Here is a 20,453-nt window from a genome sequence, read left to right as displayed (position 1 = left end):
TGCTCTGGGTGTAAATATGAGCATCAGGATGTTTCAGGCTACTCTGTATGTGTGCGTGCTAAAGGTAGATCACAGCAGTGTGTTGTTGTCTCATCACAGACGAAGCACTAATTGGCCTGATTCCTTCACTCTGATCTTCTACTGGGCTGCAGCAAAGAGAGCTGTGTAAAACAAGCTTGACCTAATTTGACATTTCATTACTACCACAATCACCAGCGCAAATTAAAAAAACACGCAACTTCAACAACCACGTTACAGTGAACCTAATTATAAATGTGTTAGTACAGCAGTTTATTACACAGTAAGTGCAGATTTTTTTGCATTATTCTGTAAGGACAGTGGACTTTGGTTGAAAGCAAATTATCCTGGGTGTTGAATTTATACAGTACTATGCATGAACATAGTTTAAAGAGGCCATATAATGGAATTTCCATCAGTCCTATTAAATTAAAGAGTTTTATATAGAATGTAAACACTATAAAGGGGTTCAAAACAGACCATTCACTCGCCAGGCAATACAGTCCATACATATTAAGCTGCAAATACAAACACAAACACACTGAGTTCCTCAGCTGAGAGGAAGAAAATCTCTCTCAAACAATAGTTTCCTGGCTCCTGACTCAGTCAGAATCCACCGTCGTGGTGCAAAATCCCCAGGTAGCAAGCCAATCACATTGGCCTACAGCCCAGCCAAATGCCTCTATCATAGCAAGAAGCATGTCCAGCCCATGGGCCAGAGGCGCCCCAGCCCACTATTGTGCCACACTGCCACTATTGTGAGAAGCATCCCCAACCCAACTGCTGCCACAGTGGCAAAAAGTGTCCCCAGCCCATGGCCCAGTCAAATTCTGCCGCAGCAAGAAGCATCCCCGGCATGCAGCCCACTCAGTTGCCACCACTGAAGCAAGAAGAATCCCAATCCCAACTTTGCCACCAAAATGAGAATCAATCCCCCGATCTGCAGCCCAGCCAAATGTCTCCAGCATGTGGCCCAGGCAAACACTGTCACAGCTATGTAAATCCTCCATGCCGGGCCCCCGTTGATGAAAAAGCCCAAGCTACAGTGCTAAAATGCACACACCATTTACCCACCCACCAATTCACACTGAAATTAAAAAGAGTGTTTCAGCCTGGACTGCTTTTAGAATATCACAGGCTAGGCAACCAGGACAGAGTCTTATATGCATCAGTCTTAAAGAGCCTATCCCACATTTTTCTTGTTTCTTTTTCAACCTGAGGTGTTTGTGTGGTTTTCGGAGTAAAGCTTTAACACTGTCACTTCATTACACTCTGCATTCTATAGGAAAACTAATTGTTCACTGGCTCCTCATGCATTTCTCCATTTGTAGACTTTATTATCCAAACCACAGTGCCATAAATCATAATTTACCAATGTCTGCTTGTCAGTTGCAATTTAATCTGTGTGTATGTGTGTGTGTGTGTGTGTGTGTGTGTGTGTGTAGAAGGCATAGTAAGCTAGTTTATCACTTACAAGAACTGAAGTGACTAAATGAATCTCACAACACAGTACAAAATAAAATGTGGCTCATTACAGCTCATACACATGAGCATATAAACACATATTTCTGAAGAAAGACCTTCGGATGTGTGTGTGGGTGTGGGTGTATATGTGTGTGTGTGTGTGTGTGTGGAAAACAGGAGCAGATGGGAGAGGCTTGGTTTCTGACTTTTCATTGCTGAAACACACACAATGACACATATTTTATTTTGTGCATCATTAAACGATATGTATATATATATATATATATATGTGTGTGTGTGTGTGTGTGTGTGTGTGTGTGTATTTGTACACCAAAATTTGTAGAGAAATGTCATATTTATTTTTGTTCACTGTAGACTCTGTGAAAATCAATAAAATGTGTAATTTGACCAGGGGTATGTAAACTTTTGTATGCATTCTGAAATGTTATGACCGATATTGATCCCATTTGAGGGAATTAAAAATTCTGATAACCGAAAATATCAACAGATAACACTTTATTTACATAGTACAGATTTTATTTTTTAGTATAGTTATGGTTAAACACTGTTTTATTGACTGATGTGATTGTCAGTGTGTGATAACATGTTATTCTCATGCAAAATGTGATCTCTGAATGAATTTTATGTTTTTGTAATCCTTAGCATAATGTCTATACATACTGTATAGTATTCCTGCAGTGCTCTCCTACACTAATCCATAATCATTGATGTATAGTCAACTTCTGTAATTGTTTTCTAATTGTCCAAATGTACTATATACGAACCCTGTAGAAATCTCTGTAGTACTACTACAGTTATTTTAAACAAAGGCAGATGAAGATGTGTATCCACACACACACACACACACACACACACACACACACACACACATACACTCTCAAAGTAGAGTGTGTGTCTGGGGACACAGAGAGGATACACACTCAACAGTAGTTAATGAGCTCCGACCAGATGCCTCCTCAGCTCCACAGCGCACGAGCAGTTAATTAATCACACACACACATACACACACACACACACACACACACACACACTCACACACACAAATTGAGTGAGTGTGTCTCTGCACACAGTTGCTGACACACACAAACTGATATCCTTGGCATACATTCATTTATTAAAGGGCCCATATTAAGGAAAACTGAATTCTCCTCACTTTCCTAATGTAATATATGTAATATATGTGATGTAATATATAAACACTGTTAAAGTTTCAAAATGTACCATTCACTCTCCAGTCCATGCACTCCATATGCAAATCAGGCTGCAAAAACAGGCCTTTTTGAATCAATTGTTTTTGTGATGTCACAAAAAAAATTCTATTTACATGTATCCACTTATTCGGCCTATAGCAGTATAGTATATATATTGGTTTAACCCCTTAAAATCCCAGGCTTATTACATGCTAAGTATTTTTGCACTGGTCTGAGTGGATCAGACACACCAGTAATGCTGGAGTTTTTAAACACCTCAGTGTCACTGCTGGACTGAGAACAGTCCAGCAACCAAAAATATCCAGCCAACAGCGTCCTGTGGGCAGCGTCCTGTGACCACTGATGAAGGACTAGAGGATGACCAACACAAACTGTGCAGCAGCAGATGAGCTATCGTCTCTGACTTTACATCTACAAGGTGGACTGACAAGGTAGGAGTGTCTAATAGAGTGGACACTGAGTGGACACAGTGTTTAAAAACTCCAGCAGCACTGCTGTGTCTGATCCACTCATACCAGCACAACACACACTAACACACCACCACCACGTCAGTGTCACTGCAGTGCTGAGAATGATACACCACCCAAATAGTACCTGCTCTGTAAGGGTCCATGGGGGAGCTGACCACTGGAGAACAGGGTAAAAGGGGGCTAACAAAGTATGCAGAGAAACAGATGGACTACAGTCTGTAATTGTAGAACTACAAAGTGCACCTATATAGTAAGTGGAGCTGATAAAATGGACAATGAGCATAGAAACAAGGAGAAGGTCAGAATGTTATGCCTGATTGGTGAATGTTCTGAAGTTTTACATTGCGTTTACGTCACATCTTCTTCTGTGAGCTTATTGGCTGGTTGTAAAGCAGAAAGCTGATTATTGTCTGACTCATGTAGACCTGGAGTTTCCACATTATCTGATTACTTAAGTGCATGTAAACGCATTGATCGGATTACTGACAAAATCAGATTTTCTGTAGTGATTAGATTATTAACTGCATGTAAACACACTCAGTGTAATTGAATTCATTTGTTCTGGAACTCATCATGTTTACCTAGTACTACAGAGTTTGTACCTCCAGCACAGAGTTCATCATCCAAGGGTTAAAACTGGCTGCTGAGGATGAGGAGGACTGAATCAGACAGACAGACATATGCGCAGACCCCCGAGCTAAACCCAGTTGATGATGGAGGATAGCTGTCACTCTATGAGCTGCAGGTGGGGGTGAGAACAGGTGAAGACCCCCAAGGAAACACTGATAATGAGATTTCCACTGCCATGAGGAGATGGGCCACCTTCAGCTCAGATCCTCATCTGTCCCCAAAACACTTTCCTTTCTCTCCACCTCTCTTCCCTCCCTCATTCCTCTTCTCTCTGTTACCCGTCTCACATTCCAGCTCACACCTGAAGCGTCTGGGGAGGAATAAAAGGCCACTGGATGGCCGTTGACCCTTCTATTAAAAACCTGCTCTATTAAACCAAAAAGTGGTTGTTAACCATTAGAAGCCGAGAGTTATTGATATTGTTTTGCTATACAATCAATTTGCATTGTATAGTTATTTAAATGCAATTTAATTAGGATCATTACACAGATAAATATGTAATTAATTACAATTACATTTTATATTCTATATTGACGAATTTGATTCTTCTTTCTTTTTGTTTCAATGCTACAATTTCTCTGCTTGTTTCAATGAGCTATAAATCTTTTAAAATTACAGACTGATTTTGTCATCCTTCCACTGTGAGAAGACAACTCAGTGCTATGGGTCTGAAAGGTTGTGTAGCTGTTCAAGAAGCCTCACTGAAAAAAGGAGACAGACACATCAAACAAAGAAGCTGAACAATGGACTGACCACCCCAGAGTCCAGACCTCAACATCAGTGGATGTGTTTGGATTAGTTCAGAAAATGATCAACCAGCTTCTAAGCCTGAACTTTGGAGGTGTGTCTGCAGGTTTCTTTGAGAAACTGAAAGTGAGTCTCCTGAAAAGAATGGAAGCTGAAATAAAGGTAAAGAAAAAAACTGAAAAGTGTGATCATTTATATTTAGTTGTCAAGGCTTCTGTTTAATTTCATGTTAAATTTCTGCCTTCTGCTTTTTTTCCTGATGTATGAATCAGAATCAGTCAATAATCAAAAGAGGCTTTATCGTTCGGAGGATTTTCCACAGACATGGTCAAAAAACAGGCATTGGTCAGAACCAGGACAGATTGGATACACAAAGAGACAAACATAACAAACGACAAATATCCAGGCAAACAAATCCAAAGGAAGCAAGTCAGAAAATACAGAAATCAAGTCCGGTTAACAGTGAAACAATATACAGGAAATAGCACTCAGTAGCTCTAGAAACAGAAGCCCTACCTCGCAATTAACTAAACTAAAGCCCGGACTTAAATATTACAGATCACATGAAACAAGAAACAGATGAGGTATATCAGTATTCAGGTGAAGCTGAACGACAGTTGGTTGGTGATGATGGTACCACAGTCATGTGACCTCCCAGGGAGTTCTGGGATTTGGAGTCCAAGGGAGAAGCAGGGTTGGAGGGATGCGTGACACCTGATGCAGTAACTTGTATTTAGTGACTGATTTTGATGGGAAATTAAATAAATGAAGGGTCTTTTGCAGAGTCTTGATTGTGCTTCTTGATATACTCAACTTAATGAAAAGCTCTGCTATCCACATAAATGTCTGTTTTATTGGATGTTGGGAGAATCCATTCAGATTTGATTGTTGGCCAGTACACACTACTAGATTTTCTCTCTCAACCATCGACTACAAAGTCTCGACCCGACTGCGAACTGGGGCTAAAATCAGCATAAAAATCATGTAGTGCAACTTTTGTCCAAACTAAATTGAGTCAGATGTCCTCAGGTTAAGTGAACTGAAAAAGGATTTAAAGGAAGATGCATTATAATGTAACATTCCTATAGTTTTTTTCTGTATGTCTTTGTTTTGTTTTTAAATAAGAATAACCAGCAAAGGAGGCATCTTCCTGTTGTCTGATGCACATTTCCCAGGAGGTATCATTAAAGGTTTATGATGAAGACTGTGTTTATGCAGGACGCTGCGAGACACTGATTCTGTTTAAATGCAATAGTTTCCAAACAGGCCTGAGAAGAAAATACTGTATATTGAATTATGAAATTGATACCATCTCACATGCGTATATTTTACCTGATTTTTGTTAGAGTGTTCTGAAAATAGTTTAACCACTGGGGTTTGTTTGTCTTACAAAATAAAATATATATATCAACATTGATTGCATTTTGTGTTGACGTAACAATTGCTGTCCGGGCTTCATTCAAAAATATGAGTTGAAAAGGTGCAATGATCATGCAGACAAAGGTCCATGCTTTCTTCATTGCCACATTTTTCTTTCATGGATTGTCTATTGGCCAAACACTTCCACATCTTCAGTCCAATATACAGTTCAGCTCGAAGCCCAGGATCAATATTATATACCTGAGTGTTATCTGAGGTCTACACCAGAGTATGAGGATATGGAAGCTGTATTGAACCACTCACAGAAAGAGCAGATTTAACAGGAGACACAAAAACACAGTAAAAGAACAGTATCAATTAACCAGAATTAATGAAGCTTATTCGCAATTTTTACCTCTTATGTAAAATTCAACTGTAATTAAAGTCAATATATTTTTAGCCTGTAAGACAAACAAATATCAGTGGTTCTTTTTAAAGTCAAAACTCAGAAAACAGGCTACTGTAGGACAGACAACACATAAGGTAGAGGTATCTACTAAGTTGCAAGTAATTAAGCACACCTATATTGAACTTACAGACCATTTTTTTGGAAACAACTACTATATAAGTGCACTTTGTAGGTCTACGATTACAAACTAGAGATGAACCAAAATTTTGGCCTCCAAATAAATTTAGCTGAAAGAGAAAAACAGCCTAAATTTTTTATGAAAAATATAAAAAACAAAGATTAAAGAGAACCTACTGTGCTTTTCAGTTTTTTACCTTTTCCATTACATAACACTTATTGTCTGTCTGCCAACCAGCTTGACATGCCCACATACAGTGGACAACATGTACAGGCGGCCGAGAAGAGTTTGTTCGGTGTTGTTGCCGTGTCGAGAGGACGCTGACTCGACTTGCAGGTTTAGATTCTGGCTCAAATTGAGATGGCAGAACCGACATCATTGGACAAGTAGTCACAGCTGAGTTTACAGCTGCTCAGGAGAGCAGACTGCAAGACAGGGGTGGAACATGTAGGAGCAGAATGGCTCTGGTGGTTGCCTAATTAGAACAGAGTGGGTGAGCTGATCAACCTCAGCACACTTGGCTCTTCGGGGGTAGGGGGAGACAAAGCACTTCAGAAAGAGGGTGAATAGATATGTACAGTTTGAGAAGAATGTGTTTTTGGAACAGTAAAGCATGTAAATCTATTCTAGTTGACACCAAAAAAAAAAACTTATGAACACTGAAAATGAGCATAATATGTCCCCCTTAAATCAATCTAACAAAGTGTCAAATCAAAGACTTTACAAATTATTTCAATGGCAAAGCAAATGAAAATCAGTGATTAAAAACACTCTTGGCCACAGATCTGTTCAACCAATTTGAGCAGCAGGAGATCAACAGTAAAAATATCAGCCATTTGGAACAATTTATTAGCAATTTATTATCTCTGTTCATGCTGACTTTCAGGAGGGTGTACAACACCTATAAACTTCTCCACTACAGGTTTGATACCAATTGAAAACACAACATTCTGTTCAATGTGTTAAATACAGCAAAACAACTGAAGCAGACAGTCCCTATAAGCATGCCGGCGCCCTCTGTGGCCTCAGTTTTGGAAATGATGAAACATTCACAAACGACAGCCAACGTGAAAAATCAAACTAGAAAATAATAGAATTTTGGACGATCAACTGTTCTTTGCTGTCGAGTACACTGAAATTTGTAGCTCATACTGTAGTCTCCACACTGTAATCTGTTGGTTTTTGGCCTGAGATTCTAAGGGGTTAAGGATGCTTCACTATTACAGACTATTGAAGCTCCCTCTGCCCCATCCATCAATAGAAATGGACCACCATGGGACTATCACTTCCCAGATATTCTGTAAGTGGTGGGTCACAACAGTGACTCTAACATGGTAGTGTTTGTTCAGCTGGTATGATTGTACCAGGCGCAGCAATGTTGTTGGAGATTTTATACACATCATTGTCATCATCATTAAGAACAAGTCATCACACATACACTACATGGCCAAAAGTATGTGGACACCTGACCATCATACCTATGTGACCTTGTTGGACGTCCCATTCTAAAACAATAGGCATTAATATGGAATCATCCCCTTTTGCAGCTATAACAGTTTCGACTCTTCTGGGAAGCTTTCTATAAGATTTTGGAGTGTGTCTGTGGGAATTTGTGCCCATTCAATCAAAACATCATTTGTGAGGTCAGGCACTGAGAAGGTCTGGCTCACAATTGATGTTCCAGTTCAATCCCAAAGGTGTTCAGGGTTGAGGTCAGGGCTCTGTGCAGGTCACTGGAGCTCCTCCACACCAAAGTCATCAAACATATCTTTATGGAGCCCACTTTGTGCAAGATGTTGCCTCCAGAGACAGTTTGGAACTCTGCTGTGAGTAGTACAGCAGAGGATAGGCCTTTATACATGCTACATGCTTCATGCTTCCCCGCTCTGTGAGTTTGCATGGTCTACTGCTTTGTGGTTTGGCAGTTGTTGCTCCTAGATGCTTTCATTTCACAATAACAGCACTTACAGTTGACCGGAGCAGATCTAGCAGGGGAGAAATTTCATAAACTGTCTTGTGTCAAAGGCAGCGTTCTACGACAGTGTTACTTTTAAAGTCACTCAGGTCTTCAGTACAACCCAGTCTATTGCCAGTGTGTGTCTATGGAGATTGTATGGCTATGTGCCTGATTTCATATGCCTTACTCACATGCTTTTGGCCATATAGTGTACAATATATAAACTGTCACAAATCCACCAAGTGCTAGAGAACTATACAGTAATAGAAGAGGATCTCAAACCAGCACTTATGGAGCTTATTATATTCAGTCACTACACACAGACACTTGTCATTTAGCTGATGCTTTTTGCCCAAAGCAGCTTAAACTAACCAACTGTAGGATGCACCACCTGGAGGAAACTGCCCCAGGCTACAGTGGCAGCAGCAATCAGCTGGGATTGAACCCACAACCTCCTGAGTCTCAGCCAAGTTCTCCAACCAGCACACAAAGGCAGTGGATGCCCAGGGGCTGAACTATTTATGCATTCTCCATCCTTGAATGGAGTCTCCAGGGAGTCTTTTCCTCATTATAAACCCAGAGGGAGGGAGACAGACAGAGAGAGAGAGAGAGAGAGAGAGAGAGAGAGAGAGAGAGAGAGAGAGAGAGAGTCAGAGAGAGAGAGAGCTGTCTTTAACCCCTAGAAGTCTAGCATTATTATTGTCACTTTTCCATACTAGTTAGACATAATTAGATGTAATTACAACATAATTACACAGGAATAACATTTACCTTCAAAATACATTCTCTATGGACAGATTTGAGTCCATACATTGGATTTTCCATTTGGTTTAATGTAAAAAATGTAAAGGATGTTGTGCCACAAAAAAAGACCACACAACAATTCTTCATCAAATTCAAATCATATTATAAAATGGATAGTTCTGGTCAAAACATCTGATGGCTGAGGTGCATTCGAAGCCTTTGTATAATCCACGATTTCTGCAGACCTATCTCACACCTATCTTCTGCACACCGCCTCATAACAACTGAATTATTTATCACTGCACCATGGCACGAAAAACCCTTGTGCTGTTAATGGATTAATCTTTGACTCTATTGCCGCTCACATGGACCACCAAATGTACTAATGAAGTAAGAACCCATTTTTTGTTTCAACTGAGGTGCTGGCAACTTATGTTCTTAACTAGAACTAGGCTGATCAGCTAACAGATCAGCCAGGCTGAATCCCAAATGGCTCTGTACTCCCTAAATAGTGTGCTAGCTATAAAAGTTTAGAAATTCCAGCCTCTACAAATATTGCAACATTTATTGAGTGTGGATGTGGCAAATGATTGTTTCTTAGTTGCATTTTGCACCATTGGGGTTCAGGATCTAGTATTTAAATTCCTATGTAGTGCACTATGTAGGGAGCAGGAGCCATTTGAGATTCAGCCCCAGTGTGAGAAGAGGGGTGCTGCTGGGTTGGTGCTAAATAAGATTTGCGGTGGTAATTTGGTGATCAAAAAAAACTATAAAGCAAAAAGTACTTATAAACTGCTGTGTTATCATATGTTCATTGGTATATGACGAAAAGCATAAAAAGTCATGAAATGACCGCAATATACAGCAATGCGTGACCAAATGTTCTCCTCATTCAGTGGTCCATGGTTGCTTGGCAACAATACAGTAGTCTAAAGGAACAACATTTCTTGACAGAATACTTTTTAATGTTGCTTGTTATTAATAATAAGTTATTTTCTGAAAAATTATGCATTTTATCATATCATGTGTTGGCCACCATGCATCACGTCATGCCTAAGAACACCCTTCCCTGTGATAAAATTGCAGTAACGCACAGCCTCTTATGGCTTATTGTTTTCTTAAAATATCTCCTCTTTTACTTACAAGCACCAATGTGGTATGAATTGAAAGTTTAGAATCTACACTTTCCACATGATTTCTCAGATTGTTTTAATGAGCTATGAGTCAGAAATAATTCCTATAAAATCACTTTTTGTATTAGTACCAACAATAACTCCAGACTTCTAAGGGTTAAACCCTGGATCCACCTCCGTCGGGCAGAAGCTTTTTCAACCATGACAAAAAAACACATGGCTAACTTTTCACTAACAAGGCCAGGAGGCCACACTGGGCTGGACTGCATTACAATCAGAGCCATCAGGGCTTCAGTCTGAGTCTGAGGGGACACTCAGTGCGTCAGAAAAAGTTTTGATACCCGTGATTAGACCTACCTTCTGTCCGGACGGTGAACGGAGAGTCGGTGAGCCGCTTGGCTGAAAACTGGCCGCCCAGGGATGTCATTAAAAAACACAGACTGAAGAAACCAATCCCCACCACAAAGATCCTGGAAAAGAGAGGGGGAGAGATAGAGAGACCAAGAAGAAGAAGGAGAAGAAGGAAGAGAAGACAGGTCAAAGCTCAGTATAGCACAGAAAGACATAAAGAAAGTGACAATGCAATCTATTCTACACTCTTAGCTTCTATATAGTACCAAACAAGGATTACATGACTAACAATAGTGGAACCCTTTAAAGAACCATCTACAACAGGTTATACAACCAGGCAAAAACATGCATTCAGATGGTTCTTTGAGTTGTCATGGTCCAATATATAACTATTGCCTTTACTAAAAACTCTTGAATATGACGGCGTTTTGGGGCCACTGTTAATAAAAATAAAAATAGTAGATTTCGAGAATAAAGTCATAATATTTAGATAATAAAAGTAATATTTGGAGGATAAAGTAGGCTAACTGAGGGCAGCCGTAACGCGTTGGGGTATCGGTTGCTGTACTGGCACGGCGGAGTTCCACACACTCCTGTCTGCTTATGGATCGATCATTTTGATCATCATCCTCATTGTCTTTGAATGGCACAGAGATGTAGCCACTGATAGCCGTGTAGACGACCCTGCCTGCGATTCTCCTTCAACAAAACAGACAGACAGTTTCTTCCAAATCCATCTGTTATTTCCTGCAGAGCTGTTTCAGCTGTTTCTTTTACTAACAGTCTGGTACTGATGTGCAGAAGAGACAGGGAGACTGAGTATTTCTTTATGGGTGAAATCGATATGAAAGTATAACTCCACCAACTCCTCAACGCCCCTCATTTTAACACGAGGAGGTGCTGCCTTCTCTTTGCAAAGCCTTTGGCCACAATATCGTGACCTTTCCTGGTATTAATGCCACTTTAAATGTTGTAATTCTACTCCTTTTTTTCTCAAAATAGCACAACTTTTTTTCTCAAAATATTATGACTTTTTTCTCGAAATAGTACGACTTTTTTCTCAAAAGAGTACGACTTTTTTCAAAAACACCCTGTTTAATTCTAAGTGATTAAGAGAGGGTCTGTCGAATGAATAGGGCACACACAGCTATGCAAACTTTATAAGTGGACCTAAAGGAAAAAAGATAAAATACAAGAATAATGTAGAAAATGGACGCTTTAAATTTTCTCAACTCTAATAAGTATCTAGAGTGGCTAAAAAAACATTTCATTTAAAATGTGAATTGCTGTTAGCTTATCCGAACATCCTACTACAGTCTCATAGGGGCGCTAACATTTTCGTAGAGGAGTTTTGACATTTGTAGCTCGAACTGAAGGCCTAGCTGTAATAGTCACACTCTTAATAATCATCAGGAATCTACAATATTTCCACAGTTAAATACTTTATCATTTTATTGTAAAATCAACTAACCTTAAGATATTTTCTGCAGTAACATAGCAAATTACACTCTGCTGTCATTCAACAGTTAAAAAGCATTAAAAATGCATTCATATTTTAATTTAAGCAATTAAAGTGACAATTCAGGTTTTGGTGTTTTAAAGGTTTTTATAAGTGTTGGATTTTTAATTGTCCTTTTTTAGGTTGTTAGAACACTGAAACAGCACTGATGTTATTGTTTATTGGCACAGCCAATATGGGTTTTTGTTCCTGAGTCCAAATAAGGTTGAGACTGACACCAGACCAAGACCACTAGTTTAAGGTCTTGAGAAGAGACTTATGTGCTATAAAACTTTAATAACAGTGATATCGTGTTCCAGGTGGCTAAGTTACAGTATGATTTGTTATTTTACTGTTATTTACTATTAATATGCTGTTAATTTACTGAAACTTTACTGTCAAACTGTATACAGTGCACTGTTCACCACAGCAATATACACATTACACCCGATACAATTCAGTACACTGTTTTCAGTGTTTTAGCAGCGAAAGAAAGAAAGAAAGACATTGTGAGTCAGAGTGCAGTACAGTGATAGCTGCGGGATAAAGGTGAAAGGCTAGAGGGCTTTGGGAATAGAGATGTAACAGGCAGCTGAGCCTCAGCAGGTGTGAGTGCGTGAGATGTAGAGTGTTTCCTCAGTTCCTCATCCTGCCTTTGTGTTAACGACAGCTCAGATAACTCACACAGCTCCTCCTGAGGGTGCATTCACAATCAGCAACAATAAAACTCTTCCAGAACTGTGCACAGCATTGCCATCACTGCTCAGAATACAAATACTAACAAGGCCTATGAGTATCCATAGTGATATATGCCACTTAGATACAGGCCTCATCTAAATAACAGTAAATATATGCACCTTCCACCAGAGCATATTAATGAGTTGTCAGAATGAAGACCAGCATCATGGCTCACAATAAGAGAAATGGAACAAGGAGAAACAGCAGATCAAAGACGAGACGCAGACTTTATTTCCATCATCTGCGAAACACCATCTGCTTCTGCATGATAATAATCCAAAAAAAAAAAAAACAGTTTATATCCGTGCCATCATAATCCAAGGGCTCTGTGAAGGACACCTCTGAGATTATTACTTAACCATAATCATCTGCTTTCAGACGCAGGAAGCTACAGCCAAGCCTGGGCTGCAGGCAGTGCGTAAAGAACAGCAGATAATGCCAGTAGTGTTGGACGCAAGCACTGTAACTGGACACATTTTCACAGATAAGGACATGACCATCCTCAAAAATAAAAACATACACTATATACCCTTCTTCTGAACCCAAGGGGGCTTTGCTGCAGTAATAGCCTCTACTTTTCTGGACAGGCTTTACACAAGATGTTGAACGTTGCTGTGATGATTTGATTGAGCATTAGTGAGGTCAGGTGCTGATGTTGGATGGTCAGTTCTGGACACTCCAACTCACCCCAAAGGTATTGAATGGAGTTCCATCACTCCATAGAATGCAGCTCCACTGCTCCACAGCACAATTCTTGGGGGCTTTAAACCTCAATAGCTGATAATTGGCATCAGGCATGGTGTTTGCATGTGTCAACAATGGGTGCACCTGAAAGTGACTGAGTTTACTCATTAGAAGTGCTGCCTGGACATTTTGGGCTACACAGGCTTTTAGTTCCCATCTATATAGAGAACTGTGTGGCAGTCAGAGACCACCATTTCATTTATTTTGCTTCCAATCAAATTAACACAGTGGAAGGATGGACAAAAACACCTGTGGAACTTTTCTAGAAGCAAGAGTGGAGTTTGATTTGATTGGATGTCCTCTCTCTCAAAGATGAAAGCTTGTGTGTGTGTGTGTGTGTGTGTGTGTGTGTGTGTGTGTGTGTGTGTGTGTGTATGCATGCATATATTGGTGTCTACTGGGTCTTTCAGGTGGCTGTTGGGAGTCCCATTCCCAGTCTCTGTAGCTATTAATAATTTTTTGGTCTCCAGTTTTGGGAACTCTTGCTATTTTCTCTTATTTTCCTTTTCATATCTGATCTCCTCAGTAAATGTCCTGAAAAATAACTTCATTTGTCCATATTTATAGATAACAGTAGGTTATACAGTGTCAGAAACCACATAATAGTTATAATATAGAGCATATATGATATATAAAAATAACAATTTAGGCATTTGGAAGGCTATAAGCATCCATTACTTGTTAGGTACATTAGCCTTGTAGCCTCAGTGCAAAATTAGAGGAGCAAACCAAACATTCCTAGAATTAGGAAGTAGATTTTTCACCAAACTTTTGATTTAAAGGGTAGAGTGCACAGCTGAGCCATAGATCAAAGGTCAAATTAATAAACCAGTTCCTCTCAGCTTACACAGAGAAGTTTGGAGAGCATATCAGAGCGTCAGTCTATCCTTCCTCTCTTTACCATTTAGATGCATTCAAAGGCTTAGCTTAGGCGTGTGAGGAGATTATATCCTCTCTAATTAATGGATTTAAAGTAAACGCTTTGGTCTTCTGCTTGGCTCAGAGCAAAGATCTGTTATCTCCTAATTGGTTTTCTGGGCAAGTGGGTATCAGATCCTCTGTGTGTTGGTGATGGTTAGGAGGGAGAAGGCGACTTTGGGAGGATTTCCAAGAACTTTTGCCTGCACACTTTCACCTGAGGCCGCAGACCTGAATAACGGATGAAGAAGTCGTTCATCATTTGATTCAGAATGTAAATGTTGCCTCTTAGAGTTCTGCATAACAAAGACTATTATACAATATTCAATTCAATTCTGTGGAGATTACGTTTGTGTGTGTGTTATTTTACATTAATGTAATGTTTGGCTTTACTGTTTATATGCTACATGTAGTCATTACGCAACACCCGACAGAGAACGTAGCCACAAGAGCATTAGTGAGGTCAGGTACTGATGTTGGATGATAAGTTCTGGATCACTCCAGCTCATCCTGAAGGTACTGAATGGAGCTCCATCACTCCACTGCTCCACAGCCCAATTCTTGGGGGGGCTTTATACCCCAATAGCTGATAATTGGCATTGGGAACCTGAAAGTAACTTTTTTACTCATTAAAAGGGCTGCCTGGGCATTTTTGGCTACACAGACTATAAGTTCCCATTTATATAGAGTACGGTGACAGTCAGAGACCACCTTTCATTTATTTTATTTCCAACCAAATTAACACAGTGGAAGGATGGACAGAAACACCTGTGGAGCTTTTCAAGTGGCAAGAATGGAGGAATGGAATGTTGATCTGATGGCGACAGTTTTGGTGTCTACCAGGTCTTCCAGGTGATTGTTTTGAGCCCCATTTTCTCTTCAGCTTTTAATCATGTTTTGATCACCAGTTTTGGGAACTCTTGTTTTTTTTTGTTTTTTTTTCTCTTATTTTTCTTTGACTTTCTTGTTCCATATGGAAGTGAATTATTGTATATCTATCACATCTGCTGCAGCCTACAGAGGTCACTCTCACCGGAATTTTAGACTTTCTGTTCTCACTTTCTCTAATCAGCTGTCATTTTGAGTATATAAGCCCTCTGTTTCGCTCTGTTTCTTTGCAAAATCTTGTATTGGCCATGCCTTGCAACTCTACAGAAAATGTATGCAGTTAAAAAGTAAAGAAAAGGTACTAAACCATTTTATTCAGGGTCTTTCGCTTGTCACTGGGGGTGACAAAGACCTTAAATGTCATCTGCATCTTTAGTTAGAGAATGAAACTGTACAATTCTAGTTTTATTTTGCCAATTTTATCCACTAATTTGGTCACATTCCACCTTGTAGCTAAATCTCCCTCTAATCACAAGATGATACCAAGCTGGGAGGATGATGGCAAAATGAATGAATCTCCACCACATCTTTTCAAAGTGCCACATCATTGGACAGTTCAACACGCTTGGAGGAGAACACTGCTAATTTTGTTACATCAGCTAACAGATGCCCATGTTGGCTAGCATGATGCTGCATGATGGGGGAAGAGGGAGGACCACCCACCCACCCAGACAGAGTGAGAACAATTTTCATGTCTTGGACTCCACGATGGGCATCAAACTCACAACCTCCTGCGGGTACGTTTGGATTTTGACTGCATGTTAAATTAAAAGTTATGAAAATGTACAAATGTGTATCTCCCCACTAGGAGACTGAATGCATTTAATGTACACAATTGAAAGTTAAGGTTGTTGTTGTACCTTTGAAGGTACGTTTATAACGTTTGAGTATTGTTAAATACTGAAATATCCACAATACACTCAGGAAAGCATTGTGTGTATCACAATGACAAAAATTATCACATTGACAATAACACATCGTACTGTCCACCTAATGTTTAAAAAATGTGCTGGTACAGTGCTCCTTTTTCAGACAGTGTGGGGTGGGCATTAAACAGCAGTTGATAAAAAGAGCGCACTGGATGTTCCTCCTACAAGGATTGATTATTATTCAGTGAGTTCAAAGTGGCAGAGCAAAATCTTCAGCATTCAGTTTACACCTGAGTTCACCTAGACTTAATGAAGACTTTAGTGTATTAATTCATCACTGGGGGCTTCACTGTGAGTGTGATTTGCATTGCTTTCCAACGCAATCATCAGAAGGATGGTCCATCCAAGCTCCCAGAACTCCTCAGCCAGCAATTCAATGTTTCTGACGGCTTAGTTAGGGTGTTTGTTGAGGTGGGACAGAGCAAGAACACAGAGGGGATCTAGAGTGCTTTTAAATACCAAGGCAAGGAACAGACTTGCTTTACTGGGAGGAAATGTCTTGCCAAATTATCTCACAAGAACATGAACACATTTATAAGGCTTTAAGATGATACTGCCAGCTGACTGGAGCCTCCTGACAAAAAATGGATCAGACTTTTAAATTAGGCATTGCTTACTTCAAGTATTATTTTGGCAACTCCTTGCTTCTACACTCATTGTCCATTTTATCAGCTCCACTTATTTCCATATAGAAGCACTTTGTAGTTCTACAATTACAGAATGTTTTCCATCTGTTTCTCTGCATACTTTGTTACCCTGTTCTTCAGTGGTCAGGACTCCCATAGGACCGCCACAGAGTAGGGATTATTTGGGTGGTGGATCATTCTCAGCACTGCAGTGACACTGACGAGTGGATCAGACACAGCAGTGCTGCTGGAGTTTTTAAACACTGTGTCCACTCACTGTCCACTCTATTAGACACTCCTGCCCTGTTGGTTCACCTTGTAGATGTAAAGTCAGAGACGATAGCTCATCTGCTGCTGCACAGTTTGTGTTGGTCATCCTCTAGTCCTTCATCAGTGGTCACAGGATGCTGCCCACAGGGCTCTGTTGGCTGGATATTTTTCTTGGTAGACCTTTCTCAGTCCAGCAGTGATACTGAGGTTGTTAAAAAATTGCAGCAGCACTGCTGTGTCTGATCCACTCACACCACCCAAGTAACTCCTGCCCTGTGGGGGTCCTGTGGGATCCTGACCATTGAAGAACAGGGTAACAAAGTGTGCAGAGGAACAGATGGACTACAGTCTGTAATTGTGAAACTACAAAGTGCTCCTATATGGTAAGTGGAGCTGATAAAATGGACAAAGAGTGTAAGGAGAGTTCCTAATAAAGTGCTTGGTGAGTGTAGACTCAAGTGCAAAGCTGATAAATCATACTTTTTCAAACATTAATCTTTCTTGTGTACTATTTTGGTGAACTGTTTAGAGTAGAACTAAAGCCGATATAGATTGGAATGTAGATTTGATAATACAGCTGGAATTTATATGGAGTTATGATGATTAACTACAAGGTCTAATATTTATATACAGCTGTATGTTGCTTTCTATTCACCAATAGAACTCACCAATACCATTCATGTCTGGTGAACTTCCTTGTAAGACTAGAAGTGAATTATTTCAGCACTTCAGTTTTGGACAGCGAGCACCCTGGGTAACTATTTTGGTGAACTTTTTAGAGTAGAGTCATACAGCCGAATGAATTCGTCTGGTCAAATGGCACAGTTTAATGCACCATTACTGTTTATTTACAGAATTTAACATATTGGGGAAAAATAAAATGTAAACTATGGTGGTCTGAGCAAAAGTTATGCCATATCTTATATTATATATATTTAACAAAATTATAGAAATTGTTCCCTAAAATTCAAACACTTGCATGCACCTCTATGGCAGAGAGATTTGGGATGTGGCCCTGCAGTTTTTGCCACTATCATTCCGAGTAGACTTTCATAGTAGTCCATGACAATGCGAGTGCGTACGAGAGATTGAGTCATAGATCCAGTGCTCCCGGTTTCTAGTCTCAGTGTGTCTCGCAGAAGGCAAGATCAGCAGACCGTGCAGCGCCACTCACGGGACAGACATGTGTTGTGGTCTGCATGGTCTGACAGTGTGTGTGTGTGTGTGTGACAGGGGAATGAGCTCATTACCAAAACCCACAGCCAAGGAAACACAGCCTTCAGGAATATGCACTGGCCACACACGAACAAGCTTACTTTTACTGGCAGAAGTGTGTCCAAAGGATTTCCCATCATTATAGGAAATACTACGATCGGCAGCATCCAGTATCATGAATGCTGTATATTGCATTGCACTGTATTGTACTATGCATTGCATTGCATTCTATAAGGCATTTTAGACTCTGTATTGCACAGTATTGTGCACTGCATACTTTGCATCACACTGTAACATGCTTTGCACACTCTATATTGCATGTTCTGAAGTATATTGCATTGTAGTTTGTAGTTGCACTATACTGTACATCGCATACTTTTTATTCTATTAGGATTTCCACACTTTGCATTTTATTTCATTCTATTATGCATTGCATAATATTGCAATGTATTATTCATTGCATACTCTGTAATACACTGCATTGCATTATGCAATTAATACTCTATTATATTTCATTGTAGTTTGCACTGTTTAGTCTATATTGCATTGAACTGTACTATGCAATACTCTGCCCTCTGTATTGACTTACACTGTACTACCATAACCATCACCTACATACTCTCTATTGCACTGTATCTGAATTGCAAGGCTATAAACTTGCCCCAGTCAGAGAATCGGTTGCTTGTATGCCATTAATCACTGCTCTTTATCACCCTCTCATGCTTCCCTTGCTCACCTGAACGGTTTGAACGTCAGCAGGCATCTTCTGACCATTATTCCTTCCGTCTGTGTTCACCAAAAACAGCGACAAAACCCAGCGGACATGCTGCTGCTGCTGCTGCTGCCTCGCGCTCCTCAGTGCATGGCACAACCGACCGATCACTCAACGCATATCCAGCAAGTTGCACGTTTGCGATGCTTTCTTCCCCCTTTTCTTTCCCCCCTTTTCCTCTCTTTCCTCACAGAGAGCTGGACTTTGCACGCATCGCCTGGACAATTTCTTTGCTTCCACCCAAGCCGCGTGCAGAACTCCGCGCGCAACTTCGCTCCAAAGATGCTCGATGGTGATCCCGTTCACTACGAATCCATCGCCGAACCTCCGGCTCAGATGCACACAAATCACGCCCATCCTGCGCTGGGATTGGCTGGTAGTGTCCCGCGTCCCGCGCTGGGATTGGCCGCTAGTTCGTGCTCACGAGCGCCCTTTGGTTCCTCAGCGCAATAAAGAAGATTCCCGTGGTCGCTCTTCAGGAGCCACTTCATCAGACGCCCATTGAAATCACCTGCGCACGAGCTTGGAAGAATTCCTTCATCGGTCTGTGGTGCTTTATTCCCTGGAGGATGGCTGTTGAATTCCTTATAGTTTTCCAGCATTTTCCAGAAATTTCTCTTTTTGCCACAGAACATGGATATAGTAGCGCTATGCTCTTAAAAAAGATGGTTCTTCAGGGGTTCTTTAATAAAGAGAATGGTATGGGTTCTACATAAAGACATTTCATGGCTTAATGGTTCTTTGCATGGTGAAATCGTTCTTTAGATTCATGGAGAATGTTAATAGTGTAGGACCTTTGTGGAAATGGTTCTACATAGCACCGAAAAATGGTTCTTCTACTGTTATGATGTTCAGCTTGTAACATTAGTAGAACCCTTTTGAAAAGGTTGAAATGGTTCTATATAGAGCTCACAGCTCCAATAGAGCCAGTCCCCTTACTGAAGAACCCTTAAAGAACCATCTTTTTAAGAGTGTACAGTAACCCAAAAAGGATGCTACCATATAGGGCCTTTTAGAAAAAGGTTCTACATAGCTCCGAAAAATGGTTCTTCTATTGTTGTGACATTGAGCTTGTAACATTAGTAGAACCCTTTTGGATGCAATGTAGAACCATTTTCAACAAGCTTCTAAATAGAACTATACACATTCACCATCAATCTGAA

The 20,453-nt window shown here is 40.2% G+C and overlaps 1 protein-coding gene across 1 annotated transcript in view; it reads right to left on the bottom strand.

Annotated features, from left to right (window-relative positions):
* The window catches only part of LOC118807953 (alpha-1,6-mannosylglycoprotein 6-beta-N-acetylglucosaminyltransferase B-like), a 215,203-nt gene extending 195,626 nt beyond the window's left edge, over positions 1-19,577 (bottom strand). Inside the window, exons 1-2 of the mRNA XM_036570161.1 lie at positions 19,255-19,577; positions 10,699-10,811 (exon numbers count right to left, since the gene is read on the bottom strand). Coding sequence (XP_036426054.1) covers positions 10,699-10,811; positions 19,255-19,292 — 151 coding nt within the window. The 5' untranslated portion in view covers positions 19,293-19,577. The remainder of the gene's footprint in view (positions 1-10,698; positions 10,812-19,254) is intronic.
* Positions 19,578-20,453: the final 876 nt, after the last annotated feature.

The sequence above is a fragment of the Colossoma macropomum genome, unplaced genomic scaffold, assembly GCF_904425465.1.
Source record: "Colossoma macropomum unplaced genomic scaffold, Colossoma_macropomum, whole genome shotgun sequence".
Taxonomy (NCBI): Eukaryota; Metazoa; Chordata; class Actinopteri; order Characiformes; family Serrasalmidae; genus Colossoma; species Colossoma macropomum.
The sequence above is the reverse complement of the archived record's forward strand: the minus strand, read 5'-3'. Positions and strand labels throughout refer to the sequence as shown.